Source organism: Rousettus aegyptiacus, unplaced genomic scaffold, assembly GCF_014176215.1.
Source record: "Rousettus aegyptiacus isolate mRouAeg1 unplaced genomic scaffold, mRouAeg1.p scaffold_m13_p_7, whole genome shotgun sequence".
Classification (NCBI taxonomy): Eukaryota; Metazoa; Chordata; class Mammalia; order Chiroptera; family Pteropodidae; genus Rousettus; species Rousettus aegyptiacus.
Genome location: NW_023416310.1, coordinates 89,329,454 through 89,343,875, shown reverse-complemented (window position 1 = coordinate 89,343,875; position 14,422 = coordinate 89,329,454). Strand labels below are relative to the sequence as shown.

Below are 14,422 nucleotides of genomic sequence, written 5' to 3'. Positions count from 1 at the left end.
ACACTCACTCCCACCACGCTGAAGCATGGCTCCTAGGTAGGTCATCCTTGCCCACGTTATTCCAGGGCCTAAGCCCAGTGAGTCCTCTAGGAAGCCCATGATGATGAACATTAGAGTGACAACAATTTACATATTTCCAACCCATCACTCCCAGAAAGTGGGGTTTTCAAGCGCAAGGGCCTTGTTTTAATACTTGTCATTTTTACGTATGTGTGCACCTATTGAATGCCAGATGCTTTGTATCACTGGATGTCAACCTTGGTTGCACAATTTTAGTCACCTGGGATTAAAAACAACAACAACAAAACAAACAAAAATGATACTTGGGTCCTACCTCCAGAGATTTAGATGTAATTGGTCTAGAGCAGCACCTGGGGATCTGCATTTTAAAAATTTCCCTAGAGGACTACAGTGTACAGCCCTTGCTGGGAACCACGCCCAGTGTTCTTAACCATTTTTAAATTTCACATTGGCTCTTACCCAAAATGTTTCTCATTTCTCCCAAAGATGGTCAAAATCTACGTCCCTAGAGTTCTTATTAGACTTAAGATGGCAACCCAGTGCACTCTGAATTAGTTTAACCTGATTTCTTGTCTTCTGGTATTAGTACTCTTGGATAATATCTTATTTATTTCTTTACTTACTGACTGCTCTTCTTAAATAGACCCTAGTTTTTTGGGGGGTGGGGGTGGGGGTGGGATATAAGGCTAGGGATAGGAATTTTTCTTGTTCAACTATTGAATCTAAAAGTATTTATCGAATGAACAGCTTAGTACTGGGAGGTAGTTGTTTATTATTATCATTATTTTAATCCTTGTTTTGCATTTGAGGAAACTGAGGCCAGAGAGGTTAGGGCCCCTGCCCAGGCTCTCACAGGATGTAAACCTGACTCTGCCTGACTTAGAGCCACTGTCCTGTTCTCACTTCCATCTTGGTTAGGTGTTGGTTTTCAGTTACTATCTGTGGCTTTCCAGAATCAACTCCAAAGCCCTTCAGATGGAAATGTCAGATACTTTAATCTCCAAGGAATATGCCCACTCATTGGGAGATTCTCCAAGGTGCGTGGGCAGTAATAGAAGCATTAACCTTTTATTGCCCAAGATCACTGGCTTCTTGTGTGAAGGAGCGTGCCTGAGGCTGAGAGAATGGAGTTTTTAGGAGTCAGGGGAAAGTGGGTAATAGGGTGGAGGGGCCTTGGCAGGTGCAAAGATGAAAAAAGATGATGTGGGGAGGGGAGGCTATGCAGCCCCCTTCCTATTTCCCAATGAGGCTCCAGGTCTTACCAGTGTTGGCATCCAGTCTCCCATCCACAACCCACACATCCACCAAGAAGCACAGCCACTGGACACCTCTCATACTACTGTGAGATCAGCCCCAGGAGAAGGAAGTTCTAGTTGCACTTCTGCTCTGTGACATTGGGCAACTGCTCTTCCTAGTGGGGCCTCAAATTGCACTTGTGTATAATGAAGAGGTTGCACTAGATAAGAGAGTGAAGAGCTTATCCCATTGGGAACAAGATGAGCAATTTAAAAAGCATATTAAAAGATCAGGTAAAGTTTGGAGCTTACTTAATAGTAATGTACCAATGCCAGTTTCTTAGATTTTATAAAAATACTCTAGCTTACTGTTAACAATGTGAGACACTGAGAGATCGCTCAGCACTATTTTTGCAACTTTTCTTTAAATCTAAAATTAATTCCAAAAAAATTTTTTTAAAGAAGATTAAGTAAGTTTCAGATTCTACTCATACATTCATTTATTCAACAAAGATTGATTATTATGTTTCGAGCACTGGGTACACATCAGAGACCAAAAGGAATGGTCGCATCCCTTGAGGAGTTTACAATATAGTTGTAATTTGGCAGGAATAATATCCTTTTGCTTCTTTAAAAAGCAAATCTCAACTACAATATGTAGCAGCTTAACCAAATCTTGTCTGATGGCGTTTATAAGCAGAATCTTTGCTCTGTCGCTTTCTGTGTGACTTTGGCAAAGCTAACTTCACCGTGTATAGGTTTCCTCAGAGATAATATGGGGCAAAAATTGATTCCCTTTAAAGTGCTTAACAGTGCATAGCACGCATTAAAATATATACTAAATGTTAGGTACTATCATTATGATGATAACAATTATTAAAAAGACAGTGATTCGTAACACAAACATGGAGACGCCTAATATTGACAGGAAGAGTGACATTTTTGTTAAGAAAGACTTTGGTGTGAAAACAAACGTCCCTGGGGCAGTGACCATCATAGCGTGAGGTCAGAAACCACAGCTCCGCCCCGCCCTCGCGCTCGGCTCCGCCCCGCCCTCGCGCTCGGCTCCGCCCCTCCCTCTTGCTCCGGCTCCGCCCTTCCCTCCCTCCTCGGTCGGCTGCGCTCAGCTTCGCCCAGCCCCTGCACTCAGCCCCACCTCTTTTTTTTTCCGGCTCAGCCTTCGCCCTACAGAGCATGGGGGTTTGACGCTCACGCTGGTGGGAGGGGCTCAAGGAGGAGCTTACGCCGACAGGAATAGGGAGAGATCTGTTTTTGACCCCCCTCGTTGAAAGCCCAGATCCTGGAGGGGCGGGGCGAATCTGAAGCTTTGGCGCTCAGCTTTGCATAACAATATAGAGCTTTGCATAACCAAGGCACGCAGGCATTTAAAGGCATCGTCCGCCTCAGGCTCCAGACCTTGTGGTTATTTTCACGCAAACGACCTTTTGGAATGATGCCCGTAATGCGGGCTCCCCTCCTGATGGTCCTGGGCTTGCTTTTCGCTGGCTCGGAGGCCTTTGGAAAGGTCTTAAAGAAACAGGTGAGTGTAGCGCTTTTAGGATGCTGCTTCCAGCATTGCGGCCCAGCTGGGGTGGGATGGGTGGGGATGGGATATTGGGAGTGGCTGTTGCCGTCTCTAGAATTCCTTCTCTTCTACAGAGCCTTCCAGAGTCACTAACTGTGGGACTCTGAATGGGTCCTTTTCTTTCTAGTAGTTTGTTTCCCCACATGGGGGAGGAAGAAGCTTTCCTCTTACTCTCCAGGTTCTGTGGGTTGGTCTAATAATCAGATTGGTATGAGACAGATTAATAAGAGAAAATAAGCAAATTTAATTACGTATATATGAAACATGCAAAAGTGGCAAATCTAGGAGAGGCCTATTCTGAATCCAGTCACTCAACTGTGCAGTGAGGGTCGTCTATCAGGCCTTGCTCAGCTCTAGACTTCTTTGGAATGTTTAACCTCACTCACTTATGTATTCTCCTACCCTCTGAATGAAATTTTGTGGCACCGGAAGACTAAAGCACTGCTCCCAGGCCCAGAGACACAGTCCTGTTTACCTGTCAACCCCGTCCCCATGTAAAGAGGCCCAGCAGGCATCTCTTCCCTCTATGTCCTGCTCTGTGGCTCTGCTTATTCTGATGGTTGGATGGGTTTGAAAGGCCCTCTGAGCCGGAAGATCCAGACTTGTTCCTCTGGTGATGAAGATCAAGCACCGCTTTTGGTTCTGAGCCACAGAGAAGCACCTACCTCCAAGCTTGCCCTTTCATCTCTCATTTACCTCAAGCTCCAGACCCTCAGGAGAGGGAAGGTGCCTCATTATGAGACCTAGAGAAGCCGAGTTCCATTGCCTCTTTGCTGCATAGCTGCCTGCAAGACACTTTGTATCTCTGGCAGCAAAGAGTGAGGCGCAGCTTAGATCCCCTTCTTCCAACCTCCTTGGAAGTATTTGGGAGCAAGGAACAGTGTGGTGTAGAGGAAAGTGGAATAGGACCGAGAGCTGGGAGGCCTGGCTTCTGATCCTGTCTCTGTCTCTAATCCATGGGCATGGCCTTTGGGCTCTTTGAACCTTAGTCCCTTCATCTGTAAGATGTGTGTGGTGATGCCAACCTGCCTTTCTCATGGATTTTAAGTGAAAGAAAATGCTCTTATTGACAGTAAAGCTCTAAAATTTTAAAGTGATATAAGCTAGTGGGCCCAGTCTCACCCTGCCCAGGGGCAAGGAGTCTGTTTTATCTATTGAATGAAGGAGCAAGGACCTTTGGCCTTTTTTTCCCTAGAGGATTCAGTTTGTCTCTGAGCGTAGGTTGAGAATGTTTCTCTTGGCTCCAGGTCTGACTACTATGAGGTGGATGTGAGGTGGAGTTCAGCTAAAACTGGAGCTTGCCCTACATCTCCATTCTTCTATATGTCTTGGCTTTGGATTTGTGGCCATTCCAGGCCATTCCAGAGGGTGTTAGATTGGCAGTTTTGGAGAGTCCTCGAGACCTCATAGAGTTCACCCACCTCACTCAGGCTCACAGAGGAGGAGAGGGGACTCACCCAAGATTATACAGCAAGTGGCGCTTTTGATCCTTATCTGCTCTGATCCACGTCTTCTCTGGGCTCGTGTGGTTTAAAGCCTTGACCCTGAGATCACGGGCCAGATGGAGGCTGTGGGGCGATGGTCGGTGTTTGAGCATCTGGAATTCTGAGTTCCAGTTCCTCTTCCAGCACTAACCAGTCTCCAGATGCTGGGCTGTGGTAAGCACTGGCTAACAGGGGAGAATGTCTAGCCTTGTGCTGGGCATACAGACTCAGCGATAATGTGTAATGAGTGTCATCGTAATGCGCACACTAGGTGCTATGTGTCGGACCATGTGCTTTTTTCCTAATCTACTTTTTTTGAGGAAATAATTTTAGATTTACAGCGAAGTTGCACTGCTAGTGCAGGGATCCCACATCCTCTTCACCCAGTTTCCCCTAATGTTAACGTCTCATTTAGCATGGAACCGATATGGGGACATTACCATTAACAAAACGCTAGACGTTATTTGGATTTTCCTAGTTTTTCCAAGAATGACCTCTTTCTGTTGGAAGATCTTATCCAGGTACCGCCTCACATTTGTTGTCATGTCTCCCGCATTTCCTCTGGTCTGTGACAGTTTTTTAGTCCAGTGTTTTCATGGGCTTGAGGGTTTGTGACCTGTACTTTCTGTTTACAAACGTCTCCCTTTCACAGTAGCCCTGTGAGAAGATATAATCATGCCCATTTGATAGATCGAAATCTATCGATTTGATAGAAATCGAAATCAAGAAGGGTTTGCTTAGCCATGGTCTCAGCTAGTGAGAGCGGCTGAGGTCTGACGTGACCCCACATTTCTTCCTCCAGAGCTCTGCCCTATGTTGATCCATGTTGCCTCTTCCTGCGTGCTGGGATGGCCAATATCTGGTACCAAGCCCGGCCCTTGGTGGGCATTGCTAATCCATCACACCTCCTTTTCTGGATGCAGAATTCATTGCCACAGAAACCTTTAGTCAGGTATCAGAAACAACCTTGTATTCCTCTTCACAATTGTAATTGATTGGGTAGTCACCACGCACTGGGAGAAGGGGAAGTTTAGGAGGGGATTCTTTATCTCTAGCAGGGCACTCTGGACACCTGCTCCAACCTGGAATCAATCCTCAGTATGAATCAGGCTGCGTTAGAATCTGTGAAGCCAGGCCCCTGACTCTAGCCCAACTCTTAATTCCAGGCACTCATTCATTTGACAGTGGCCTCTTAACTGGCCTCCCTGGTTCTACCTTGTTGTTCTTCTCAACCATAAACCAAAGAATGGCACTCTCCTGCAGCGGGCTTCTATTGTACTTGCAGAAATTCCAGGACCTGTGAGGTCATGCATAAAATGACCTTGCCACCCTTCCAACCTCATCCGGGTCCTTCGTCCACTGCTTCTAGCCCCCTGGCCTTGCAGTGGCAGAGCAGCTAAGCTGCTTGCTACCACACGACCTTTGCACTTGTTCCCTCTGCCTGGCTGTTCTTTCTCAGTACGTACATGGCTGACTCCTCATCCTGCAGGAGTCCAGCTTAAGTATCACTTCTTCGCCACCCTATTTAAGTCCTTTATTATTTTCAACCTTACCATTTATTCCTCTGTGGCGCTCAGAAATCAGAGTGGGTAATATTTACTCATATGAAACTGTAAGCTCCTCAAGACAGGACAGGACCATTTCTAATTGTTTACCACTATTAACATAGTACTTGGCCCATGGCTTGTGATCATTGCTGCATAAATATTTGTACAATGAATGTTGAAGGATGCATTTATTAATTCCTACCCCGTGGAAGGCACCATGAGGAATACAGGGATGAATCAGACTCCATTCTGCCTTTCTTAGTCATGGCACGATGTTTCATTCCAAGGGACAAAAACCCATTCCAAGAAGCTCCTGATTCTACTGCCTCGTCAGTGGAATCTCATGGAACTAGAGGCAGGTGGCAGAGGCTGGGATGTCTAATGGCTGTCATTTAGGGAGCCAGCTCGTGCTTTGGATCTGGCATTGTGTTATGACCTTCACATACATGCTGTCACCCTTGCAACAGCCCCGAGAGGAAAGTATAAATGCCTTCACTTAAAAGATGTGGAAACTGAGGCTCCAAAGAGGAAACCAGCGTGTATGATCGCATGATATGGTGACTGAGCTGTGATTTCAACCCATGTCTGTTGACTAAAGCCTTGATTTACCCTACATCTCATTCCAAAGCCATGCCTTTAACTTCCTGTGTAGTATGAGTGGGGAGAGGGGAGGTGACTTTATCTGTTCTCTTTTCTGGAGACCAGTGGAGCCCCTTAGTTCTTGTCCCTTTGTTTTTGTCATAGATTATGGATCCAGGAGTTCTCATCTCATCCCAAAGCTACGACCCAGTGACAGTACAAAGCCCAAAGTCCTCTGAATAATTTTGCCTCCATCTCAATTCCCAGATGAGAGGCAGAGAGAATCTGTCACCTAACCAGCTTGGGTTAGGTGTTCCCTTTTGGCCCTGTCGGCAGTGGGTGTGTTGCCAATGCTTAGGGGGTGGGACCGGTAGGTTTTCCTTCTAAGTTGGGACTTGCTGGTGGGAGTGCTGCTTCTCAGAGTTGGCCGTCAGGGGCCTGGAAAAGGTGTGAGCAGGTGGGCAGAGTCTGCATAGTGTAGGAAGTTTAAAAGATCATAGATGAGCAAGGTTCTGTGGGAGTGGGGAGTCGGTGGTCATGTGGAATCAGGAGACCTCTGGGGATGCAGAAGATAAAGAGAAGTGGCTCAGCAGAGGGGAGGAGGGTGACTCAGGTGGGGGCAGGGCATAAGCCGTGGGACGGGAATAGGAAAGCACTGGTTAGAATTGGGGGAGTTCGTTCACTGGGATTGTTCATCACCAAGTGGCCCACTGGGATCTTTTCATGTGTGTCCTATTCCCTTCCTGGGTTAGCTGCATACCCCATTGAGGGTGGGGTTTTAGATATTATTATGTTTCCCACTGTGTTTTGTGTTGCCCATTGTCCCTGGACTGAGGAGCGGGGACAGGATGTGTGATGGGAATAAGGACTTGGCATGGGCTTCGAAGAGGAATCTTCCAGGAGTTTCACTCTAAGGAGATCCCAAGACTGGCTGGAGAGGAGTAGGGAGCAGGGAGGTAGGAGATCAGAGAAGGTATCTGTCAGAGGTGGATATGGTAGTTCTGAAGTTCAAGGTCTGGTATACTGTGCTTTATAGTTTAGCACACTTTTGGGAGATTATGTCTTTTGAGTATTTTACTTTAGTCTTACCTACGAAATGGGTAGGACAAGCGTTATCCCAGGTTGGCAATTGTGCACTTACAGATGAAGCTCAGAGAGGTCAGGTACCTCCCCCAAGGTCATGCTGTCAGTAGCCTATTCTGTTGATTTTCTGACCTGTGAGATTTCTTTTTTGTCAACTTTACTTTTCTCTTCTTTTCTTGCTGCCATGATTGTCCCTAGCCACTTCGGTTCAGTAGCTTTTCCTGGGAGAACTGTGACGAGGGGAAGGACCCTGTGGTGATTAAAAGCCTGACTGTGGAACCTGACCCCATTGTAGATCCTGGAAAAGTGACTGTCAGTGCCAAGACCCAGACGAATGTCACCCTCAAATCTCCTCTGAAGGTGAGTCTGGGGTGGGTGGGATTGGTAAGGTTTTGGAAGGAAGATGCCGTGGGCCAGCTGCAGGGGCCTTGAGGAATGTATGGCCAGGGAGCTGTGGAGAACTGGCATCTCAGAGCAGGAAAGAGTGCATGGATTCGTAGACTTGGACTCATGTTTGTAGGAGCTAAGTAGAGTAGAGTTGGAAGGAATCTGATGTCAGACCCCAAAGCTTCCTCCTGAGGACACAAATGACTGATTTCCTCACACCTGGCAGGGAGTGCTCCAGCCTCTTGGACAGGACGGCACAGTGCTCGCTGTTGTCTGACAGCTTCAGTTAGGCAATTTAGTTTTGGTGGTAGTGTCATTATTTATTATAAAACAGACATCAATTAGCAAGTGATCTGTAGTCAACTTTAGGAGATGCAAGTGGTCAAAATGGGAGGGGAGGAGTAAATAAATTTCATTACTTGGTGATAAGGGGTAAGCACCAAACATTTTGAAAGGCTAGTGTTTGGAATATTCCCTTCTGTAACACACACATTAATTTTTAATGGATATATGTGAAAATAAGTAGTGCTCCTTGTAAATGTCCTCCTGTAATCTAACTCCTCACAAAATAGTCATTGTTAGCTATTTATATATCCTGTCAGATTTTTTTCTGCATTTGTAAATATATACGAATTTATACTAATGGGATACCACGATGTGCTATTAAACTTGCTTTTTCTCTTTCTCTCTTTCTCTCTTTCTCTCTTTCTTTTCTTTCTCCCTTTCTTTTCTTTCTTTCTTTCTTTCTTTCTTTCTTTCTTTCTTTCTTTCTTTCTTTCTTTCTTTCTTTCTTTCTCTCTCTCTCTCTCTCTCTCTCTCTCTCTCTCTCTCTCTCTCTCTCTTTCTTTCTTTCTTTCTTTCTTTTCTTTTTTTACATCATACAATATGTTCCATACCTCTTTCTATGGCATTTGACATAGGGGTACCTGATCATTTTTAATGACAGACATATTATGTTGTATATCTGTCATGATTTACTTAACAAATCTATTGTCAGACATTGAGTTAGTTTCCAGGGTAGTTTTTTGTTTGGTTTTCGGCTATTATAACACCTTTGCAGAAATTATTCTTGTAATGCATCTTTTTCTACTTCCCTCATTCTCTAGACATAGACTTTTTAGGTCTTGATAAATACTGCCAAAGTGCCTCCAGATGTTTGAACCCTGTTTATCCTCTTTAAGAGCAATAATAGATTTGCTTTTTCCCACATATTTGTTGACAATGAGCATTTTATAAAAATGTATTTCCAGTCTTCTGTGGCATCCCTAATGAGGTTAAAGGTCCTTGTATAAGTTTGCCTTTTGTAGTTGCTTCGGGAAAATGGAGGAAGCAATGCCACAGTTAGCCAGTTAGCAGTTAGATGACAAATGCATTTCAACTCAAGTGTTATCTTTAACCAACGGGTGTTGACTACCTAAAGAATCCTAAGACTGTGTGGTCCAGAGAAGGCGAAAAAAATCACACTTGATAATTAACGTCTGCCACTGGCACAGGAAAGGATAATTTGGGGGCATATACCACAATATTGCCATTTCTGGATCAGAGTATCTCTAAGATCTCGACCAATTAAAGATTCTGTGATTGAAATGAAATGGTGACTTTTAAAGAGGCAGAGGAGCTGGTATGTTTGCCTTGGAATTTACACATTTTCAAACTCTTTCTCATCAGGTGGAATTAACTGTGCAGAAGGAAATGGCTGGCTTCTGGGTCAGAGTCCCGTGTGTGGAACAAGTCGGTAGCTGTACCTATGAAGACATGTGTAATATGTTTGACATGTTTCTTCCTCCTGGAGAGCCTTGCCCAGAGCCCCTGCATAGCTATGGGCTTCCCTGCCACTGTCCCTTCAAAGAAGTAAGTACTTCGGGAGGGAGAGCTTTATCCCCTGGCTTGAGTAACAACATGGGGTTTAGAGAGAAGGGTCCTTGCATTTTCCTCCTGCAGATCTGGATGTCTATAAACTGGCGAGATCAATGCTGAGGTGCTTAGCTTTTGGAGGCCTCAGTTTACCCATCTGTGAAATGGGAGACTTGCACTTCAGCGTGACCTCCAGTGCCCTTTAGCTATAACAATTCCATGGTCTGCAGTGCGTGACGATCTCTCTCCTATGGCTCTTAGGAGAATGGGAGGTAGGCCCCATCGGTAGGCTGCCCCTGACCTGTGATCCACTGGCTTTTCTACAGGGCACATACTCACTGCCCAAGAGTGTCATCACCCTTCCCTACCTGGACCTGCCCGGCTGGCTCACTACCGGGAACTACCGCATCCAGAACATCCTAAGCAGCGGCAAGAAACGTCTGGGCTGTTTCAAATTGGAAGTCTCTCTCGACACATAATGTGGCACCAGCTACAGCAGGATGAAGGGGTGTGAGGAAGGCATCCTCATTCCTCTTTCTTGCATTTGCCAAGGCCGAATTTCAATTCTCTTTCTCCCTTCAAGCCCCTTTCCACAGTGATGCCACTACCCTCGCCGAAAATCATTTTGTGTCACCTGCATTTTAGGCATGGACAAGCAGCCCTAACCTGAGGGAGGATGAGCTTGGTGGTTTTTGATAGCCCAGGACATGGACCGGGCTGGCCACTTCCTTTTCTTCCTGACCCCTGTGGCTTTCTCTGTAATAGCTTAACTCATTTTCCATATCGTCAAGGAATAGGACAATGTGTTTTGTGAACCCAAGTTCAGACTGACCCAGGCTTGGTCTTCTGAAGTACCTTTATGACTCCTTTATTAAATTTTTTTGGTCACTGACTTAAAAGTCAGAGTATTAACAGTTTTCATTTTACTACAACCCCCAACTTGGAATGAAGGGCCTGAAGTAGTTGATCTATTTCTCCATTAACTTCTATGATTAATTTAGTGCTCTTTTAGATTTGCTCAGTTAACCCTGGGGCATAGTGTATCCTAACGAGGCAGAGTGTGTGGTGGAGGCTTCACTGGGAGAGAGAGTTAAGAATGCTCTATGTGTCTAAGGTAGTTTACATACGCAGGTGCCTACGGGGCCCAGCCTGAGATATAAATGAGTGACGAGGACAAGGAACACGTGTGTCTTCATTTTTTCCTCTTTCTAACAGCACATATGCATCGATATGAGGCAGCCAATGCCCAGCCTTGAGTTGGGGATATAATCGGCAATATTGGGGACTGGGGTGAGTTGGAGAGGTCACATGCTGTTTGTCAAGGTTGCTGCTGTCTAAGGTAGAGCCGGTTAGTCCCACGTGAGAATGCTGTGGGCCCAGTTTGCCAAATATTCTCAATTTTCTTTTCCTTAGAGAAGCCGGAATCCAGACTTTTATAAGAAACCTAAGGATGTTTAAATATTGGCAAGTAATTGTTTTTTTTTTTAAACACTGAGCAGGCTGAAGGGGCCAAACAGACTTGTTAGTGGGGAAATTTGGCTCAGGGTAGCCAAATTGCAACTTCGAATATAAGAACATGCATGTCTCATCCTTTCAGTCTCGAGACAATTCCTGTGGCACTGTGTTTCCCCAACAGGGCTGAATCCGTGATGTCAGACCCAAAGAGTAGGCCCTTCTAGTGCTGGGGGCGGTAGAGGCAGCTTCTCAGAGCTGTGAGCATTCTCAGGGTGAATGTGGCAGATGCTAAAGAGTTGGACCCACCAGCAGTTGCTCTGGGGCAAGAGTTCAGCGAAGAGAGGTGGACTCATGTCAGGTGCCTGGGTTTGTCCATCGTCTAGTCATCCATGACAACTTACCCATGAACCAGCCATGAGTTCAGGGCTCATTGGAAGCCTAGAATGGCAGTACAGTCATGTGTCACTTACGGGGGATATGTTCTGAGAAATGTGGTGTTAGGTGATTTCGTGGTGGTGTGAACATCACAGAGTGCACTGACACAAGCCTAAATGATACAGCCTCCTGCATACCGAGGCTTCGTGGGGTAGCCTATTGCTCCTAGGCTACAAGCCTGTGCAGTGTGTTACTGTACTGAATACTGTAAGCAACTGTAACAATGGTAAACATTTGTGTATCTAAACTTAGAAAAGGTACAATAAAAATACATGTTCATGGTGATGCGTGGCACCAGGATGTTTGACAGCTATGGTGTCACTAAGCAAGAGGAATTTCAGCTCCATTGTGCTTCATATATACGGTCCATTCGTATGCAGGGCGTGACCGTACATATTTTTATCTTGCCGAGAATTCCTCCTCTGCCTTGGCTGTGTATATTTTCATCGACCACATCTTGGGATTTCAGGAGTGTTTGCAGCGGGCTGTTCCTGTTGGTGCAGAAAAGCCCAGGCGATTCCAGGGACTGACTCTCGTTACACCTCATGAGCCGCTTGTTACTCGGCTCCATTTGGCCTCATCACCATCCGGCTTCCTGGGTTTGCTCCTTTGCTTTTCCGTTGCAACATGACCTCTCCAATTTTTGTTCCCTTTATGAATCTCCCAGTCATTTTTAGTTCATAGTTATTTTTCAGTTTACATCTTCGAATGGAATCTCTGGCTCATTTAATCTTTTTATGCCATGCCATGCCATGCTTTTGGGTCAGATGCTTCTCTAAGTTTAAGTGGGGAGGTGGGTGAGAATCTCAAATCACAGGGCAAAGTAGACTTTTTAAAAATGGTACTGAGTCAACTGGGAAGTCATTTGGAAAAAGCTTAAATTAGATCCATACTTCACGCCATCTGCAAGAATAAATTCCAAATGGCTGCAGGGTCTAAATGTAAAAAAAAAAAAAAAAGAAACCGTACAAATTCTAAAAGAAAACATGAGTTAAAAAATCCAGAGGTAATTAAAGATTGTTATATTTGACTACATAAAATTTAAAAAATACTTGTCAAGAAGAAAATATTTACAGCACATATCATAGAACAAGGGTTAATATTCTTATGTTCGAACTCACCCATGATTAGAAAACTGTAAGTTGAAGCAATACTGAGATAACATCACCTCTCAAATCGGTGAAAAATAGAAAGTGTAACATGACATTGTGCTAGGCAAGGCTGTGTGGAACTAGGCACTCTCACGCACAGCTGGCGGGAATGCAAACTGGTATAACCCTTTCCGAGGGGAATTTGTCAATACCTAACAAAACTTCAAAAGCACTTACCCTTTGACCCAACCATCCACTACTGGGAATTTCCTCAGAAGAAACACTTCCAACAATACAAGATTAGGCATTGCTACATTGGGTTGAGAATATTGAAGCAACTCAAGTGTCCATATGCAAGAGAGTAACTGAAAAAACCATAGCATATCCAGTGATGTATTATTCAGCAGTAAAAAAGAATAAGGAAGATCTCTAAATTGGAACAAAATTACTTCCAGGATATATTAAGTGCAAAAAGCAAAGTGCAAAAAATGTGTAATGTGCTACTTTTTGTGTAAGAAAGGAGAATATAAGAAAATATACATATATCTGCTCATTTGTATGAAATGAGGAAAGATGAGGCAGAAACTGATCAGTTATCTACAGAAGGAGGTAGGAATATAGTGGAAAGAAGGTGGAAATGATAATAGTATAAAGAATGAAGGGGGACACATCTGAGTATATCTTTTTGTATAACTCTGACTCTTAAACCTGTAATAATGTTCCTCACAACCAAAACATGACTAAAATTAACCAGGAGATGAGGGAAATTCAATATGGAATACGAACAATAACAAAAAATCTAATTGTGTTTCAAATGAGTAATACAACCACACTGAAGGTGGTGAAGAAATAAGTTAACAGTATTTTGATGGGATACTATATAAAGCTAAGGATAAAATGTAAAAAAAAAAAACATACAAATATGAAAAGAAAATGGGGTAAAAATCTAGAGGTAATAAAAGATTGATACATTTATTTACATAAAAATAAATGCTCGTCAAGAAGACAAGCATATATCATAGACAAAGAGTTAACATTTTCTTAATATACATTGTGCTATTGCTGTTGTATCTAAGAAATCTTTGCCTAACCTGAGGTCACCAAATTTTTCTCTGGTTTTCCTATAAAAGTTTTATAGTTTTAAGTTTTACATTTAGGTCTAAGGTCCATTTTGAGTTGATTTTTTTTGTATATAATAAGTATGGATCCGATTTTTTCTTATATGGATAGTCAACTTTTATTTCTTAAAAAGGTGATCCTTTCTCCACTACTTTGCCTCTGTATCTTTGTTAAAAATTAGTTGCCCACATATGGGTAGAGTTTATTTCTGGACTGTCTATTCTGGCCCATTGATCCGTTTGTCTATCTTGGCACCAATACCATGTAGTTTTGATTACTATAACTTTGTTATAATTCTTGAAATCAGTGTTAGCCCTCCAAATTTGTTCTTCTTTTTCAAAGATGTTTTGGCTATTCTAGGTCCTTCACATTTCCATATGAATTTTCAAATAGGCTGGTCAATTTATATGTATAATGAGCCTATGAATTTGGCAAGAATTGACATCTTAGCTATAATGAGTCTTCTGAGCCACGAACAAGATGTATCTCTCCATTTACTTATGTCTCAATTTCTTTTAGCAACATATTATACAGTCTTTAGTGTACA

The 14,422-nt window shown here is 43.8% G+C and overlaps 1 protein-coding gene across 1 annotated transcript; it reads left to right on the top strand.

The window, feature by feature from the left end:
- The first annotated feature begins 2,432 nt into the window (after positions 1-2,432).
- On the top strand, positions 2,433-12,624 carry GM2A (GM2 ganglioside activator). Its single transcript, XM_016118769.2, has 4 exons — positions 2,433-2,796; positions 7,733-7,894; positions 9,590-9,772; positions 10,102-12,624. Exons 1-4 carry the CDS (start codon positions 2,707-2,709, stop codon positions 10,252-10,254), a joined length of 588 nt encoding a protein of 195 aa, XP_015974255.1. The 5' UTR covers positions 2,433-2,706; the 3' UTR covers positions 10,255-12,624.
- Positions 12,625-14,422: the final 1,798 nt, after the last annotated feature.